At 40.1% G+C, this 20,599-nt stretch overlaps 1 protein-coding gene across 1 annotated transcript in view; it reads left to right on the top strand.

The window, feature by feature from the left end:
- Positions 1–20,599, top strand: part of KCNH8 (potassium voltage-gated channel subfamily H member 8) — a 386,604-nt gene that overhangs the window by 225,694 nt on the left and 140,311 nt on the right. Inside the window, exon 6 of the mRNA XM_048838548.2 lies at positions 19,340–19,497. Coding sequence (XP_048694505.1) covers positions 19,340–19,497 — 158 coding nt within the window. The remainder of the gene's footprint in view (positions 1–19,339; positions 19,498–20,599) is intronic.

Below are 20,599 nucleotides of genomic sequence, written 5' to 3'. Positions count from 1 at the left end.
TTCTCAGCTCTTCCCTGGAGGGGGAGGGGATGAAAGAGCTTGAGGGTACACCACAGGGAGGAATTCCCAAGTGCTCCTTCCTGTGTTCAAAGGGTTTTTTTTTTGCAATTGGGTGGTGGCAGCATTTACCAAGCCAAGGTCAGAAAGAAGCTGTAACCTTGGAAGTGTAATACAAGCCTGGAATGGCCAGTATTAATTTTAAAAATCCTTGCGAGCCCCACCTTCTGGAGTGGGGATTCAGTCTTGATAGTTATTTACCACTCCTGAGTCCCAGACAAGTGTTCTACCCACTAGGCAACACAGCCTCCCCATCTCTGTCTGTTCTGTGTCTCTTGTCTTACCCTAGATTGTAAGATCTCTAGGGATCATCTGTTTGTTGTGTTTGTGCTGTGCCTTGGGCAATGGGTCCCTGATCTATGACTGTGGCCTGTAGGCAAGTCCACAATTCAAAGAATGCAGAATAATTGCTGTTAAGCTGTCCTGCAGTGACTCGAGAGTGAGTGCCAACCCCAAAGCAGACTTTTAGGAAGCAAAGTGCAAACGCCAAATTGGCTTTGAGTTCTATACTTACATTTCACCAACCATTTACTGTTAATCTCCTCAGGCACAATAACAGCCTGAACATGGAGTCACAAGCAGTTCCCTTGGGTACTCTAGTCTATCTTGTCACCCAGATAAGTCTGCCTTTGTGGTAGGTGGTCCTTTACACCAAAAATCTCAACAATAGTCAGGTTGCTTCCAGTGACTTAGCCCATGTCAACTGCACCTTAGATTTCACACCAAACACAATGTCTGTAGCCAATCCTATAATAAACAATCTAAAGATTTATCAACTAGGAAAAGAAAACCAAGTTATTTACAAGATTAAAGCAGGTAAACATATACACACACAAATGAGTTGCAGTCTTGAGTTTCAAAGAGTAATAGAAGCTTCTATAATAAGCAAGTTCTATATGTCCCATAGGGCTAACCTGGGCTAACCACTGGGAATATCTTTCTTATGCCTACAAAATCTTGCCCTCAAGAGCCCAAGCAGCACAGAAATATAGTTTCTCCTCCGCGGGGATTTTTATTCCCTTTTCCTTTTTTCTGAGCTTCTATTTCAACTGAAGGGAGGAATTCACTTGCATATCTTCCCTTCATGGGGGTGAAGAGCAATCAACAAAGTCTTGTGCAACATCAGAGGACAAAATAGTTCATCTGGTACTGATGGGCCTTCTCTGTTGGGCAGGAGATAACACCACCTGTAGGAGACTAGTATTTTACACTAGTTAATATTTCTGTCGTGTTTTGGTGTTAATAACAGAGGCTTACAATTCAAATGCTCAGCTATTAACTTATGACATCTGTGTCCCATATTGTAAGGAAGATTAATTCATGCAGCAATTTACAATCATTCAAATCTCTTTATAAAAGCTATTACCTCACCCACCTTGTGTTTCTAATGTCCTCAGACTGATATGGCTACAACTACAGTGCTTATTTTAACAATACGAACACACAGGTGAGCCAGACTAATTCCAGCTATGTATGTGTCAGTATCCAATTGAGGCATGGAAACTTGGGCATAGGCTGGTACCTGGTTGGCCGGCATCACAATTGCTACACAAGTAAACTCAATAAATGTGCTAGTTACACTGGAATGGTGGTATCAGAATCTAGCCCTTAATTTTGCTGATAAATTGGCATGCCCAAAATAAATAGGCTATTTCAAATAGTTTTATTTTGCATCATTGATTGTCAGAAAGACAGATGAATGCCTTGTACATTTTCTCATCTGTGCCATGGGAGATGAAGATCTATGGCACTAATGATATGCAGCCTAACTCCAGATGAGAACAATGGGCATGAAACAGTTTAAAATAACTACTTCATCTACATTTATTGGGAAAACCAAAAATCCCTACAGAACATGAAAAGCGAAATAGTAGGATGCAAATTTCGGTGTAATGAGTTTGAACTGAAAAACTGAAAAGGAAACATAAAGCACAAAAACCTGAGCAACTACAACAGCAAACTTTGGATACAGGTAATGGAGAACAGAAAGCTGCATGCGGACGATGTGGGAAGATACCCTAGCTTTCCTAGAAAGCACACCTAGCTTGAGAAGCTGAATGCCATAAAATTCATTAACGGGATATTATGCTGCATTATGTTGAATTTCAAAGAAAGCTGAAATTGCATATTATGCAGAAGAGGAAGAGGAAATGGTCACAGAACACAGTTACACAGCGGAGACAGAAGACATCCACAGTAGATATGGTTACAAAGCTACTGATGTTTGATCATGACCATGCTGAAGGAGGAGTATCCTATTCCTCTGTTACCACATCCCAGTGAGGAGCAATTTGTCTTTGTAGTTTTCATGTGAGCTAGACTATAGGGGAGTCTGTTTTACCTTGACTAGTTATCTTGTGTGAGAAGTGAACAGCCTTATCTTCATTAGGATGTTTTTACCTTGTTATTAACTTGAGTTATACATGAACCATTTTTTTCCTAGTGAAGACAAGGCCATAGAGAGAAGCCCACCTTAAAACAAAAACATTTTAGAGTTTATGCTGACATTTCAGATGTCTTTGTACAGAGTGTGGTGAATGGACATATTTATGAACCTTAAAAAGGCTATTGTTTGCTCCCGCTGCTGTTTCTGTAGTTTCAGTTAATTTTTTCAGGGCATTGTTCATAACAGAGCCATTATTTATTTATCCTGTTCTGCTTTTCTGAGCATGTGGCATGATTTATGGAACTTGAACTTTGATTTACAATGACGTTGATTCAATTTACACTGATTCCCCAGAGAGAAGTTTCCCAAGGGATATAAAACTGTATCACTGTCAAAGTTTGTCTACAGCTTTTTAGAAATAAAAGGTTTTTTTAGAGTTACCATTAGAATTATTATTCATTATTTACTGAGCTCCAGTACTGTTCTCAGCACTGCAAAAATATATGACAAAAGACAGGCCTTCCCTAGGGGATTATAGTCTCAATCAGTCCCACCCAATACTGCCTGGGCACCCTGGATGCACACACTGAAGGTTCAGTCTTGAAGCAGTGTAGATATGTTTGGATGATTGTGGTTCAGTGTTTTGCCCAAGAAATGTGTTTTTAAAATACGGTTATGAATATGCCATATTAACTTGCTAAATAATTACATGTCCTTAACTGTTTTGTAGCTGCAAATCTACTGTAAAACTCCTATCCTTCCTTTTATAGAAAATATATCTAAATATAATTTTTAAACGCCAGTGCAATCGGTACATTTCGGACACAAATTTCCAACCTGTCAGCATTTTTGGCAGTCATAATAAAGAAATTATTACCACTTCTGGAAAGTCCATAAGTCTTGCATTGCTGCCACTGACTTTATATTTGATCAGCTCACACTTTGATATTGAAGATGTAGTATCATTCAGCTTTAATGCCTACTCTCTCCCTTATTAGCAGCAACTTAGTTCCCAGTCTAGCTGCTTTGGATTTTAATCATGGGGAAAATGTTTATTTAAAGAGTCAAAATGCTTAATCTTTCATTTCCCCGAGTAACCATGTCAGTTAGGTTCTGGACCGTGAGGTTGTGATGGGTTGGATCACAGAAACCCCCTGGGAGTTGCCACCTGATGTGTCAAGACTACTTCTGCTCCTGCTTTCCTGCCCTGGCAGCTTAGGACTTCAGTGCCCTGCCTGGTATGAGCCAGACCCACTAGCCTGCTGCAAACCCAGATCCAGGTCTGAACCATGTACCCTAACAGCTGTAGGCTTAACTGAGAACATCTTACAGAAGTGTTCCTGTCTTTGACACTCAGATGCCCAACTCCCAATGGGGTCCAAACCCTAAATAAATCTGTTTTACCCTGTATAAAGCTTATACAGGGTAAACTCATAAATTGTTTGCCCTCTATAACACTGATAGAGAGACATGCACAGCTGTTCTCTTCTCCCTCCCCCCCCCCCCCCGTATCAGTACATACTTTGGGTTAATTAATAAGTAAAAAGTGATTTTATTAAATACAGAAAGTAGGATTTAAGTGGTTCCAAGTAGTAACAGATAGAACAAAGTGAATTACCAAGCAAAATAAAAAACAAAACGTGCAAATCTACGTCTAATCAAACTGAATACAGATAAAAACCTCACCCGTTCCAGTAAGCTCTCTTTTACAGACTAGTCTCCTTCTAGTCTGGGTCCAGCAATCACTCACACCCCCTGTAGTTATTGTCCTTTGTTGCAGTTGCTTTCAGGTATCTTTGGGGGGTGGAGAGGCTCTCTCTTTAGCCAGCTGGATACAAAATGGAGGGGTTTCCCAGGGGTTTAAATAGACTTTCTCTTGTGTGTGGAGACCCCCTTCTCTCTCCTATGCAAAGTCCAGCTACAAAATGGAGATTTGGAGTCACCTGGGCAAGTCACATGTCCATGCATGACTGAGTTCCTTACCAGCCAAGCCACATTCCTGGGAAAGACCAGATGCGGATTGGCATCTCCAAATTCATTGTTGGCTTAAGGGCTTTTTGATTGGGCACTTACAGAGAACAGTCTTTTTTCAGGAAGCTGACCAACTGCTTCACTAAAACCTACTCAGATTCAAACAAGTATGCAGCCAATATTCATAACTTTGAATACAAAAATGATTCATGCATATAAATAGGATTAATAGATTCAATAGATCGTAACCTTTACAGAGATATGTTACGTGGCATATGTAGCATAAAACACGCTCTAGTTATGTCATATATACATTCATAAGTATATTTTCATAAAGCCTTATGGGGCGCAGTGTCACAGAGGTGACTATGTAATTCCTGGAAATAATGAAGTCTCTGAGGAAAATGACTATCTCTTGTTGACAAAATTTTACAAAAAATGTTTGTTGCTTGAGTAGTTCCTGTTTCCTTTTCAGCATTCCCTACAAATTCATTAACATGGTAGTTAGGCTGTAAAAAAAAGTTGCCCAGATGAAGATGTTCTAGGCCCCCCAAAAGTTCAGAAAGCTGTCAAGAAATGAAAGATGGACCACCATCATCCAACTCACTTTGAATTTCTATATACCACGTAGGGTACAAGAAGATGCTGTTGCCAGTATCTCTCCTCCTTTTCACAACTGCTGCTTCCCCTTTGTCACCTTTTCCTAGTCAGTTTAAAAAAAAAAATCTGTACCTGTTGCCCTAATCTGGTTTGAAGAAATTAGCAAAAGATGGTGAAGTGCTAAAGGAAACTGCCATCTCTGAAATCTTGTATGTGGGATGCTGCGTGCAAAATTGTAAGCCTTCGGTGTCCTGGCAGCTCCAGGGAAATTTAGGCCAAGCACCTAACTCCTTTTCAGTTAAGTCTTTAGCTGTCTGTCTGCTATTAATGTGTAGTGAGTGAGCAAATAATTTTTACTTCAATACCTTCTCACCTGAGGCGTTCGAGCCAAGTGAGGATGAGCAGTTTTGTCATATTTCAGGTCTCCTATCCAACACACTGGAGAAACGGTGGCATGTTTCTACACTGGGTGTTTTGTAAAAATCATAGCCAGAATTGAAATTGTGATTCACACTGGGAAACTGGTTTACATATGAAAGCAAAAAACTCTCTCTCACCAAAAACTTCTCCACTGATTAGTCTTTTCTTGGCTTGTGACCACAGCATAGGAAATTAATGTGAATAGCATCCACTAAGGTCCAGATATTCATGGAGACTGGATGATATTTGTGGTCAGAACAGAACTGCAGAAAACCATGTTGGTTTCAGGTTCTGATGATAAAGGGCTTTATTTTCAATAGTGGTGTCTATTTATTTATTTATTTATTTATTAGGTACAAGTTGTCCCTGCAAATATTGCATCTGCACTTTTTGTGTCTGCGCTTCTCTGCAAACACAAAACTGTACCCACACAAATAATGTTAGGTTGAAATCTAGTTGAAAATCAAACCTTAAGTGTTATGATGATAATTCGAACTTCCTCATGAAAAACTTTAAAAAACCAAACACACAAACAAAATCAATGATGGGCTGTAAAGTGAAATTATTAGGATTATTTACAGTATAATTCCTGGAGGTTACATCAGAATCATCCCTTATGTGAATTTATGCAAAGAAGATACAAATGGCAATGGAGACCATTAAATATCCAATTGTCCAAAAGTTGAAAAGTAATGCCTAATTAATCTTTTGTGAAAGTGAATGTATCCAAATAATGACTCCCCAATGACAGTTCAAAAAATGTAAAGGGAAGAACTCTTGGAGAAGAAAAGTTTGAAATTTACTTGGATCACCTCACTGACAGGAAAAGTCAAATGGATGTAGGAAAATGTGCATATTGTTAATGTGTTTCAGGACTTAGATGGCTTTTCATCTTAAACTTCTTTAATGGAAAGAATATGATGCAATAATAGACATTCACAAAGGAACTATGTATATTTATAGGCAATTCAGGTAGTAGAATTGAGCAGAAACAATTATAAAATTAGGTTTCAGAGGAACAGCCGTGTTAGTCTGTATTCGCAAAAAGAAAAGGAGTACTTGTGGCACCTTAGAGACTAACCAATTTATTTGAGCATGAGCTTTCGTGAGCTACAGCTCACCTCACGAAAGCTCATGCTCAAATAAATTGGTTAGTCTCTAAGGTGCCACAAGTACTCCTTTTCTTTTTGCGAATTATAAAATTGACATCCTTGTGATACAGTGTATTAGTATTAGGTGGTGCTTTTTATACACATTCTTACACCTCCCTCCACAGAAAGCCTTTTGTGGCTATCATCACCATAGTATCTGAGCATCACACCTCAACAAACATTATCCTCACAATAACCTCATGAAGTAAAGAAATCTTATTCTAACTTTAAAGAAAGGGATGAATTGAGATTCAGAAAATTAGGGACTTATCCAGGGTTATGAACTAAGTCTGTGCCAGTCAGTACTTGATCTTACTGCTAACCTAGAACTTTATCCTCAAGACAAAATTCAGGAAACAAGACACATTTGAAAGGTGGGTAGAATTCATCTCCGAAGTCCATTGCAAGTATGTAGCAACTTAGGGTTTGTTACAGTCCTTGAACTGAAATATTATCTGTGACAGGAGCCAACACATGCTAATACCATATTTGTATGAAACCACAAACATTTATTTATTCTGTCCAAATAACAAAGAAATAAATTCACTTCTCAGTCTTTCCACGAGTATCCCACATACACTGCAAAGCCATTTTGTCCCAACATAATTCCTTGATGCACCCATCTCATTCTTGAAAGTTTTACTCGCTTGTTTCCTGCCCTTCTTGGTTCTCCTTACTCTCCTGCAACAACTTGTTCCTTTCCCACTTCCTCTCAGTGTTTCCTCCTCTTCTTTCCCACTCCCCTCTACAAAACACACCTCTTGGCTCTTTTCCCCTTCCATTGGTCTTCTCTCCATCAGTCTGTGTTCCCTTTCCCCTTTTTACTTTTTCTTCCTGGCTGTCACCACCTCCTGAATCCTTCTGCCCTCTGCAGATCCTTCCCTCGTATCTTTGTCCACTCTGTCTCATCCCTTGGATCCTTCTCCCCTCTTGCCCTACAGCTTTCTCCACCACCCCTGGATCCTACCTCCTGCCTGGGGCCTTGAAGTCTGGTGCTTCCTCTGCTTCCCTGGAGCCCACTTTTTCCCCTTTGAATCCTTCTGCTGATCCTGCTCTGCCACAGCCTAAGTTTCTTTCCACTGGCGGCTGCACTGAGGAGAACAGGGAGCTGGATAGCTAAGCAGAAAAAGGAATGGAAACATCTTAACCCAACAAGTATAAACTTTATCTACAAATATTGGGAAAAGTTTTTCTAAATGTGTAAAATAAATAAATGAATAACCTTACAAAACTATAAAAACATAACTTGTAAGAAACTTCCCCCAAAACATTCTCATTTTCCTATCATGGCAGACTCTTGTGTCTTCTCTGTGAGGTGACTTGAGTAACTCTTCAGCTTCTGTTTTCTTCTGGGTATTCTGGATGCCTTGTAGGGGTGCTGCTACTCAGATGAGAGGTGAATCCCAAATAGAGCTCAAATGGGCCCTGTATTCATATCAGATGCATTTAGTTTCTGTGGGTCCCCTGCAAAATTAGTGGGTTTCATGTTCTCATGCCTTCTGCAATTTACAGAGAGGGGATCATGTCATTCAGTTCCCTTCCTTGTAAAATATATTTTTAACAATCTTAATACTTACGCTGGTCTGCAGAGACTGTCTTCAGACTGTCCCTCTGAGATGAATGGGGGAAGAGTTCACACCTCTCTGACAGTTACTGTTTTCAATTCTCCCCCCGCCCCTCTCTCTGTCTGTCTCTGGAGCCCACTCAGTACAGGGGCAGTTGGCCTTCAGGTTTGAAAGGATTTCTTCAGAACCATAAAAGCTAGAAACTTCTTTTACTTTAATTTAAACTTTAGATTTTGCAGATGCTGATGAACTTTGGGGGTGGGGAGAGCAGATGACTGTTTTGCCCCATCCCCTTCTAAAACTGGCATTGTACTATATGTTCTTATTTGTGATTGTGGTTCTCCAGAATTAGCAAGTTTTGCTCAACAATTGGCAAAATTATACTGAAATTAATTGTATAGCTTCCGTCTATCCTAAGCCATTGTTGGATACATTTAGGAATTTACAGGTGGCCTTGGAAGGAATAACTTTCCTTTTGAAACTTCTCTGTTGATTAGAAAATAGTCTCCATACGTATCTGTTTTTATCCCGTCCTTTTTTGAGGTTTTAGATAGGAGTTAATCAGTCTCCATGTGAAAAATGGTTGTGCATACTGACATCTTATGTAATAGCTTTAAAATGTATTATTCAGTACTCCAATAAATTCAGAGTTTCAGCCGTCGAATAGCTACTCTTGATCATCTAATCTCTCGGTCTCTCTCCCTCAACATAAAAATATATAAATTGCCATACTGGATCAGAGCAGTGGTCCACCTGGTTCGGTGTCCTGTAACTTAGTTATAGTGTGTCTCTGGCAGTATTAACACAGTCTGCAATTAGAAATGGCTTCAGAGATTATTCTAATACATTTTTGGATCAGGGATATTGCGTCACTTACTTTAATTTTTGCTCAAACTGACATGAAAGAAAAGAGTAAAGGAACTTTGCTTGTTTAGCCTTGGAAAATGAAGACAGAGAGGATATGATTGCTTGCTGTAAATACATCAAGGAGTAAACACCAGGGAGGGAGAAGAGCTATTTAAACTAAAGGCCAACGTTGGCACAAGAATCAGGGGGTTTGAACTGTCTATGAGTAAATTTAGGCTGGAAATTTGAAGGGTTCTAATCAGCAAAAGAATTAGGTTCTAGAACACCCTTCAGTAGTTGAGGGCAAACAATCTGACTAGTTTTAAAATGGAGCTTTATACATTTATGGAAGGGATTCTATAAGGCAGTTGGCTGTGATAGCAGGGGACTTGACTCGAGGAACAAGGAGATCCTGCACAGTCCTATGTAACCAAAAGAAATAAGAGCACATTTTAATTTTAGCATTTCTAAATGTGTTTAGAAAGTGAGGATTATGTTACAAATGCATGTTCTCCAAGTTCCTTGTAGTGTCACTGAAATATTTCTCATTTAAAGAAATGTGCATACTTGCTATGTTATCTCAGGCAATAAATATTGACTTGCACCCACATTGACAATGACAATATTGCTAACTGAATCATTGTTTAAACCTAAGTGTCCCAATTGCTAATTTCTTTACTATTACTGGGCAGAGTACTGGATGGAGAACTATGGACTGGATTTACCAGATGTCTGTCTGTGTGTGTGTGTCTGTCTGTCTGTCTGAATTATTTATATTGCTTAAACATGAATTTATTTACTTTATGTAGTTTTTAATTAAATGCAAAATACTACACTAAGGCTTCTCTTTCAATCGGCTTTCTGTGGGCAGGCACCTGTGTCCAGGTGGAGCCTCATTTATTTCAGAGGGGTTCGGTGTAAGCATGGGAGCCAGTTGTAGAATCTGAGCCTACAAATGTACAATCAGGGATTCAGTCAGGGATTGCAGAATGTCAAACTTAAGGTTGGAATCTCAACCCTAGCTGCTCTTTTTTATAGATGAATTATAATGTCTTTACTATGTGAGCACATCAGAGTGTTCAAATAGTGCATAGTAATAGAAAACAATGTTTACAACCTGACATACAAATGTGTTTCTTAAATTACAAATGATCAAAAAATTAAATACTGTATGCCTGAGGGTGCAGAGTTAATGTTGTGTGATGTACTTTAAATGTAAAGCATTTTCTGATTGCATGCTTAGCTTTGTAACCTAAATGTTATCATAATATAGTATTACATTTCATTTCCCACATTTATTTTTTAGTTTTTTTTTAAAGAACAGATTAAAATATGTATAAAATATTTATGCTGATGTTTCTTCAAAAACTGAAGACAATAAATACATTTTAAACAATTTAAATATATTCACTGCATCTCCCATAAAAACAATGTACAGGACAGCCTCTGATGCCATAGGGTTCAATTCTAAGATGGTGTTCTGGGTACAAGAGGTGACATTTCAATAGACTAAATCCCAGAACATGTACAGCTGAGCTTTTAAAAGAAACACAGATGACAAGCTGCTTTATTCTTTTGAGAGATAATCTGTTCAGGTAAAGGCTGAGATAGTTAATGGTGCCACCTTACATAGCAGCTGTGCACTGGAATGAATTGTTACTGTAATGCATAAAGTTCTGAGGTAATCAGAAAAGTACTGTATCAACTGTTTCTCCTTGTTTTCTTTGACACAAATATTGATTGATTGATTAATTGATTTTTTTTAAAATGTCCACGAGGCAGTAATATATTGAAGGGAAGAGCATTTTGTCTGAAACCACATGATTTGATTACAGTGAAGGAGAAATCAGTTAGAAGCAAGAACCATTTTTCAGAGAGAGAAATGTTATTGAGGTACATGATTAAAAACACGAATGAAGAGGGAGGACAGAGAAATATTTATAATATAAAATCAGCAAAAGCACTTGGCAAAGGAGTGAATAATTTAGCACAGGGATGTTTGGAGCTCCATACTGGGGCCTGTATTTTGAATACTAGGGGCTAGACTGTTCTTTCACTGATTCCAATCTTACATCAGTGTAAGCTCCACTGGAATTCTCCTAATTTTCAGTGATGTGAGTGGAGGCCCAGGATATTTCACAAGAGTCAGTTTCTCCTCGACATAACACAAGCTGCGATGCTGCTCTCAAAAATTCTGTTTTCAAGTGACACTCTTTGGAGTGATGTAATTGTGACCGATGCCTAGAATGGACCATGCTAAGAATACCACACTCCGGGCAGACTGCAAGAAACAAGGCAGGCACACCCCCAAAACAGGTGTTTTATTCTATAATTAGATTTACCAAACCAGTAACAAAAGAGATTGGGTGGGAGGGGTAGCTCAGTGGTTTGAGCATTGGCCTGCTAAACCCAGGGTTGAGAGTTCAATCCTTGAGGGGGCCATTTAGGAATCTGGGGCAAAAATTGGGGACTGGTCCTGCTTTGAGAAGGGGGTTGGACTAGATGACCTCCTGAGGTCCCTTCCAACCCTGATATTCTATGATTCTAGCTGAATTTAGATTCTGTAGCATCACACTGGTTAACAAGAAGCCAAAATCCAGTCCCCATTAAGCATTCCAGCCCTTGGTTCCCATTCAGACAAACTGGTCTTATATGATAAGTTATTGAAAACCCAATTAGCCATACATGAGGTTCTACCAATCCCAAAGGATCAGACACTTGCCCCAAGGTCGAGCTATATTTCAGATCTTATCCAAATATCATGTTGTCAGCCAATCGGTAAACTAACTAAAGATTTTATTAATAATAAAAAAAGAAAAGAAGAGAGTTATGGAATGTTTAAAAGATCATATACATTACAAATGATTGCAATGTCCTTAGATAAAATTTGTAGCAGTGATGGATGAGTCTGCTGGCTTGCAAAAGTCTCTCGGGGAAACTTCCAAAAGCCACTTATGGCTGTATGTAGAATACAGACACTGCATGGATCTGTATCAATAGGTATAAATATCAGTGTAGATAGTGAGGCATAGCTTAGGTAAGTAGAGTAGAGTTCCCTACACACCTGAAGTCCCAGAGTATGTATACTCTCATGGCTTTCTACATGCCCAAGCAGTGAGGTAGGGTGAACATGTGTCCCGATTTTATAGGGACAGTCCTGATATTTGGGGCTTTGTTTTATATAGGCACCTATTACACCCCACCCTCTGTCCCGATTTTTCACACTTGCTATCTGGTCACCCTAAAGCAGTGCCTCCTACATCTCCACGGCTATTATTGGCAATGTAGTGTCCTGCTTTCTCCCCATTTTTGTAGACTTTCCCTGCCACAGATCAAGGCTTTGGTGGCAAGGAGCTGCTGGATCTTTTCCCCGCTTTTAGAGCCTTTCACTGCTGCATGTAGCTACACACAGCCTGCCTTTCACTGTGGTGTATAGAAACAACTGCAGTGTCTGTACTCTACACACTGGCATTTTGTAGACATAGCCAAAAATTCAGGATGGTTACACTTGCAGCAATCACACCATCTTTAGATCCAGGGGAGTGGTTTGCAGCTCTCTACCTTCAAGGTGCATGTTTTCATATTGCAATCTATCCAGCCCACAGATGCGTTCGTATGGTTTATAGTTGGTCAGGACCATTTTCAATATCAAGCCCTCCCCTTTGGACTTTTCACCTCTCCCAGGATCTTCACAAAGGTCATGGTGGCAGTAGGAGCCCAGCTTCACCATTCCAGAGTAGTCATCTTTCCATACCTAGATGTCTGGTTTCTCAAAGGTGGATCTTATGAAGAAATTCACTCTGCAGTATTAAAGCCCTTAAATCTATTCAACAGGATAGACCTACAACTCAATGAAAAAAAAAAAAAGCCCATTGTCACCCATTCAGAGAATAGATTTTATATGAGCTACCCTGATGTTCAGGGCTTGCTTACCAGAGGACAGATTTGTTACTGTAAACAAACCTAATTTCCTAAGCTCAGATGAGACCACAAACTTCAGCAATAATGTTCCTGGATCTTCTGGGCCAGCTGGAAGCCTGTGCCTTTGGGGCACTGCACTCCTATGTATATCTTGGTTGCTGGGACAGAGTCCCTCTCCACTCATGGTGCCTCCTGCTGATTGCTCTGGGGATTAGCTCAGTCTCTTAGCTGCGCCCTCCTTAGCAGTCCCTCTACTTGTCTTCTCTTTGTATGCGGCCTTCTCTACTCCCTCTTTTCAAGGAGTCTGTGCAGCCTTTCTTCCTGCAGCCTCAAACACTCCTCCCCCTTTCCAGGGAGTGACTCTTCGGCCCTAGTTGCTGCCCTCTACTCTGTAGCCAGCTACCTGACTTTCTACAGGGCCTGCCTTTTCCTGCCCAGGGGAGCCTATTCCTTCTCAATTAGCTCCCTGGCTTGCAGCCTAACTAGTAGCTTGGATCCATCTGGCCCCACTTAGTTCTTGCCAGGCCAGTGTGGGGTGCACACACCATCACTATTGCTTCCAGGTGTGATTTAGAACAGTCTACACTCCCAATAGACACAGTCTAGACAAAATAGTGTCCATTCCACCAAAGATTTTGGAATCACTCAGCTGGTGGGCAAACCTAGATAAAGTGTGTTCAGGAGTTCCCTTCACGCCAACTCCCTTCGTTGTGATCACAGAAGTATCCCTGATAGGATGGCGAGTTCATTTACTAGATCACACCCTTTGCACAGAAGCTCTAAGCTGTGAATCTGGTGCTTATTCCATTAAGCCCTCAGACCTACCAGGATTTCCAAAGATGATATCAAATAACCTAAGCAGACACTTCTGCCAGGTTTACAAAGTGGGAGTACAACAATTTGACACTGAAGAAGGTATTTCTTACTGGGATTATCCAGATGTGAACTTCTTCACCACCATCACCAACAGAAAATGCCAGAGGTTCTGTTTGAGGGCAGGTCTGGGTCCTCATTTGTTAGACACCTTCCTTATTCTTTGGTCAAGAAACCTTCTATATGCCTATCGAACTCAGTTACTTCTCAAAACCATTACCAAAATCAGACAAGACACAGTCAGAATCATCCTAATAACACCAGCCTGGCTGAGACAAGTTTGGTTCCTTTATTGAGTTTGCCTCTCATCTCACCCATCACTTTGTCTGCTACTAATACACGACCTTCTGACCCAAGACTCGGGGAAGGTCCTATCCCAACCTTGTTGCTCTGCATCTCAAGGCTTGGCTCCTAGATGGCTGTCAGGAATAGAATGTACTGTTCAAGTGAAGTGCCAGAAGTATTACTGAATAACAGGAAGTCACCTACTGGAAAATCATACCTACAAAAATGGAAGCGATTCCACCACTGGTACACACAGCAGGGTCTCTCCCCCGTATCACATATTTTGGACTACCTCTTTGCTCTGAAGAACTCTGGACTGTCCTTCAACCTCCACAGTACAAGGATTTTCAGTACTTGCTCACACTGCTATGTCTTGATTCATTAACAGATTAACAAATCTCTTCCCACATGTCAGGGAGGACCTGCACCTTGTCTTCAGCTCCCTCATGAAACTTCTTTTAGAGCCATTAACCTAATTTAAAGACTGAGTCCCCCAATATTGTCTTTTATAGGGAAAGGTATCTCTTAGACTACATCCTTTTTTTCCACCTAACGTAATCCCAGATTTCCATAATAATCAGGAAATTTAACTCCCAGTCTTTTACCCTAACCTCACCAGTCCAGGGGGGGAGCTGCTCTTCATACCTTAGACACCAGGAAAGCTTTGGCTTTCTATCTAAAGAAAACCAAACCCTTTAGGGCTTCCCTCAGATTGTTTCCTTTGTAGACAGAATTAAAGGAGCTCCAAGGACTCTGCAAATGGGTCTCTGGCTGTGTTCTATCTTGTTATGAGATTGCTAAATTCCAAGCTCCCTTGTAGAGTTATGGCCCGTTGTACCCAGTCACAGTCTAAATCAGTAGCCCTGTTGAGGAATGTTCCAATAGCAGAAATCTGTAGATAGTGGCTTTGGCTCACATTTTCTCACAGCACTATGCTCTCATTCGCACCTCTAGGACAGATTCTGCCTTTGGAATTGCAATTCTTCAAACAGTCTTAGTCCAAGTTTCTAAGGGGATACTGCTTGGGAGTCACCTGAAGTGGAAATTACTCCAGAGAGGTTACTTACCTTGTATAGTAATTGGAGTTCTTTTGAGATGTTTATCCCCAAGAGAGCTCCTGTTCATTCCCTCCTTCCCCTCTGCTTTGGAGTCTTGGCTTGAGGAGACTTTGCAGTAGAGAAGGAACTGAGAACAGCTTATCCAACATTCCCCTATATACCCTTATTATGGCACATGAGGATAGCTACACTGCATGTGTGGACTGAACAGGCACTGCTACCAAAAATCTCTGATCAAAGGTGCATGGGACACGTGCACCTGAAGTGAAGTATCCATAGGGCAGACATGTGGAAGAACTCCAGTTATTGTACAAAGTGAGCAACCTCTCCTTTTCATATTGCAGGCATAGGTTAGTCACAAATAGGCCTCTGCCACTGGACCACGACTCTTTTCCCTGGTGTAGGATGACATCTAGTTAGTATGTTGTGGCTTCCTCCTCTGTTCTCCTTCGTACTGGAACAAAGCTACTTACACTGTCTCAACCTGTTGTGCTGGTTATAGAAATAACATTATGGAACTACATTTGCAGTATTGTTGTAGCACTATTGGTCACAGGAGATATGAGAGCCTAGTTGCGAGAGGTAATACTTTTTATTGGACCAACTTTTTTGGTGGAAGGGACAAGCTTTTGAGCTTCACAGGGTTTGACCTCATGCCAAAAGAAGTTGGTCTAATAAAAGATATTACCTCACCCATCTTGTCTTTCTCGTTATAGAACTATGTCACTTGCAAAGCTGGCCAAGCTTGGAAACGATTAAACAGAAGACACAGAGACACAAATCAGAAAGAGAGAGAAAATAGGATGGGACGGAAAGACACAGTGGAGGAGGGTAGCAGGAATTGCAAACTTTACATCCTAAAGGTTGCCTAGGATACAGTCAGTCTTGGAGTTATGGTCTGATTTCTCATGGTTCCAGGTCTGATCTTTAGATTCCTTGTGAATTGTTTATGGTCTGGATGTATGAGAAAATTTCCTCAAAGTTCAAATGCTAAAATATTGTCTTCTCAATTATGAGAGAGAGCTTGTGAGTATCTCTAAAATGTCTAGAAAGAGCATGATCAATTGTCACTGTCTCATTAAAGTGTACAGTCAAGATAGTGTCTGGTAGGAATTTCTTACCATTTCAAGAAATGGTAAGTCTATTGCCATTCTAATTTGTAAACTTATAAAAACCCTAGGAGATCATCTAACTGATGCGTATTTGTCTACACAAACTCAATACATACTCTTTGTTTTGGGCTTGCTTTCGTCAACAATTCTTATATGAATTTTGTTTAGGTTAGAACAATCCCCTGCCATTTTTTTTACCCACTTTGGGTCAGCAAAGATATTAAAACTCTGTCAAATATCTTACAGTCTCTGTGGAGGGGCAGCCCCTCACCCAGTCAAGTGGGGGCTAAAGAGCTCCTCTGGACTCAGTGAGCCTCAGCCCACAGCACCTGAAGGGCTTATCAATCCTGAGAAGTGTGGGCACTTAAAAAGTTGGGATCCTGGCTTAGTCTGGGCAGTACTCCTGAGCAAACACAGCTACTGCATGGAGCTCCCTGACTCTAGGCAATGAACTTCCTACTGGGGGAAGCAGCTTGAGAGCACCAGCTTCCTGAGCCCTCTGGAGAAACAGGGACTCGCTTTTTTTTTTTTTTTTTAACTCTTCTTTTTGGAGCCCTGGGACTCAGCCTTGGTTGTCTGGAGATACAAGAGATAAGGAGCCCAGACCTTCCTCGCAAGGACTACTGGCCTTTTATCCTGTATGAGACCATGGAGGCCCACACTTTTTTGTAGGCTGTGGAAGTGTTTTACCTTTTTCTTTTGGACTACTTTGACCCAACTCCAGTCCCCTCTCCCTAAGAGGTACAGCCAGAGAGCTGTACCCCAAGTCTGGAACCCAGATGACAGTCATGATGCCATCCAGAGAAGAACGTTCAGGGCAAGAGTGTCTTCTACACACATCCCGCACAGGTGACGCCAGAGAGGTACAACCTATATCAGTCCCCCTTAAATTACAGATTTTAATATAATGGTTAGTAGCTGTTTGGCTCAAATATTTCCCTGCTACCTATTGGTTATATTTTGATGTATTTAAATAGAAACCTCTAACACCACATAAATGTTTAATTATTTTGCCTCTGCACAGATTTCTAATTATATTTTGATGTATTTAAAGAAGAAACATTTAAGCTAATATAAATGTTTAATTGTTTCCCCTTTGGCACTCACGTTAGTGAAAAGCAGATCTACCTACTAATTCCTCAGCAGTCAGATATAATCGTTCTTTGATTTTCTAATTCAAATAAATCAAAGCATGGGGGAAAAACTTTTAACTGTCCAGTTTTGCTTTTCTGTTGTCCATGTTATATGAAAGCCCACAGATAAATACATGTTGGGGTAAAGCTCACCTGGTACTCTCTTATAGCTTTGCGGGTAATGCTGCTTTATGCATTGAGCATTGGAAATCTACACTTCAACTTTGATATCTGAGAAGAGCTTGTTTCTGTCTGTTTGCTCAAGCATGCCGGACATTGCATACATCTGTGATGGACTGAAATAAAAAGGCAGAGATAAACAGTTTATCACGAGTTAGGAATTACAAACACCTGATGCTCCATGTGCATGCTGTGGAGGAAAAGTGTTTAATTCCTGAAAGCTCCCTATAAAACAAGAGAGCCAACTACAGAACAATCCTCCAAATGGGAGCTAAGAAAAATAAAAGTTAAAATATTGGGGGAAGAGGGAGTATGAGGTGTGGGAGTGTGTGTGGGGGAGAGTACTGAGTATGTAAGTATGAACCATAAAATTCAAGACATACTTACAGCCTACCTTGTAACTTTTTCATATCATTTATTTGGTTGGTGCAATTTTGTTTCACAACTACCCTACCCAATACACACGCTACATGTACATAGGGAAAGGAAATATTGATATTTCAGAGCAAAACTGCCTGATAATTCAAGATACTAACCACTGGTATTTTGGTGGGGGGTTTTTTGACTTGACAATAAAAGTGAGCATACCTGTGTAATTTAGTCTGTTCATAGTGGACTGACATATGGACATTGTCTATGGAACCTAAACATCCAAGAAAACCCACTGAGGTCTAGCATACCAGGCCACAGAGATAAGCCACCCTATATCCCTTTGTCTTCACAGGGAGAAAGCCAGCCCTGCCACTGTCCCTTTCTACCTGGGGCCACACACTTCTCTTTTATGGGAGGCTTCTCAGAATTCTTAAAGAACCATGCACATTTCTGGTGCTGTAAAAATAAAATAATAATAATACTCTAAATCTGTGGCAGTGCTCCTTTGAGATCAGTAGAAGTTATACCAGTAGCTCTCGTTGGCATCAGTAGAAGCCATGTGCATAGCTTAAGGGCAAGATATGGCCTTTGTCTTTTGGGAAGTGAAAATAATTGAGACTGAACTGTCAAGATCTGAACTTTTATTTGAAATGGAACGTGTTTTAGCATGCCATGTCAAAAGAATCTGTGTTGACTAACATGCAGCCTTAAACAATGAAAAGGAAACACACAAAGTGCGCAAGCCATCAAATAATTCATATTTCTTCTGATATCTCTCCAACGTACCCCACCAGTCAGTTCTTTTCAGATGGCTCAGCACTTTCTATTTTAAACAAGTGTTTACTGTTGAAGAGGATATTTCTTTTGGAATCCTGTGTTGAGCAGTTATAGCAGAAAGTTGTAATAAATTAGTTCTTTTTTAATTAAAAAGAATTGTTTTTCCCCTGTAATTAATAAAAGAATATTTTAAAGTAATTGAATTACATGCATTGTGGCTTCATTTTTCTCAGTGACAGCCTTGTTGTAATAGCTGTGCCTATGTGATTTATTAAAGAAAAATGTTAGGTTTGGTTTCAGAGGCTTTTAAAAAAAATTTATTCAATAAAAGCTCCCTTTGAAATCGATGCAAATAATTCCCTAGGGCCCATTCCTTTATACACTGACACATGAGTAACTTTACACCTGTGACTGGTTCAATGAGACTAGGCAGGTGTGTAAAGTACATAAGTGTTTGTAGGAACAGACCCTTAGTAAGAATTAAAGGAAAACTGAGTAAGGACTTCAAAATATGACCCTATGTCTTTCTTTCCAAGCATTTGGAAAATAGACTTACTGTCCTGTTGACACTGCAGTTCATTTGAAGCAGGAAGTACCTATGTCTAATTCTGTTTCTTCTCTTTGTCAAGCAGATATTATTTTAAATTTCCGAACAACCTATGTCAGCAAGTCTGGCCAAGTTATATTTGAAGCAAGATCTATTTGTATCCACTATGTGACTACCTGGTTCATCATTGATTTAATTGCTGCACTTCCCTTTGATCTCCTTTATGCTTTTAATGTCACTGTGGTGAGTACTACACTTGCATTCTATTAACAGTGTTTCTCTCAAGGGCTCATTTTTGCAAATCAGCTTTTTTTTTGGTGGGGAGGGAGAACTGTTCTGTGAACAAAAAGCAAATAAATTACAATCTCTTTGTTCTTGTATTCTCATAAACAAACTAGGGAAATGTGGTTTAGATTAAATTAATATAAGGAGGGTGCACAACTACTTGAAAGAACTGGTTGAAAGAGTAGTCATCAACAGTTGGCTGTCAAACTTAGAGTGTGTATTTAGTAGGGTCCCTCAAGGGTCAGTCCTGGGTCTGGTACTGTTCAATACTTTCATTAATGACTTGGATAATGGAGTGGAGAGTGTGCTTATAAAATTTGCAGATGTCATCAAGCTGAGAGGGGTTGCAAGCACTTTGGCAGACAGGATTAGAATTCAAAGTAACCTTAACAAATTAGAGAATTGATCTGAAATTGACAAGATGAAATTCAGTAAAGACGTGTAAAATACTTACAGAGGTCTGCACGTGTTTTCAAATCCAATTCTTTTTCTTGGAGAGCTTAACTTGTGTGCTAAAAGTGTTGTAAAATTCATTCCACATGGTCAACATGAATACAAACTCTAGTTCTTGCATCTTGTTTGCAACATTTTCTGCCTCTCGAATAGTTTCTCCCTTTTGTGATTGGTCTTCAGCTATACTTTCTAATGCATCCACAATCTTTGAGTAAGACTCCAGAATTTCACTTGTTGCCACTGCATGTGCCTCCCAGCGAGTATCAGAGATTTCAACACATGATCATTGCCCAAATATGTTTTAAGAACTGCCCATCAGTGTGTTGAGGCAGAGAAAAATGTATAAAGTAACTGGACTGTTGAAAAAACTTACTGCCACCGGACAACAATCAACAGCCCTGCGGCCAACAAGACTGAGAGAGGGTGCAGCACATGGCATGAATATGGCATATTTGTTCTGTTCTAAAAGCTTCTTCTGCACGTTCCTTGATAACACCCTGACATGTTGGCAGCGTTGTCATAAGATTGACCTCTGCACTTCCAGAAATCTATTTTGCAAACTTGGCACAGATAATGCAGTACTTGATTTGCCATTTCTTCACTAGTG

Source organism: Caretta caretta, chromosome 2 (assembly GCF_965140235.1).
Source record: "Caretta caretta isolate rCarCar2 chromosome 2, rCarCar1.hap1, whole genome shotgun sequence".
In the NCBI taxonomy this organism is placed as follows: Eukaryota; Metazoa; Chordata; order Testudines; family Cheloniidae; genus Caretta; species Caretta caretta.
The sequence above is the reverse complement of the archived record's forward strand: the minus strand, read 5'-3'. Positions and strand labels throughout refer to the sequence as shown.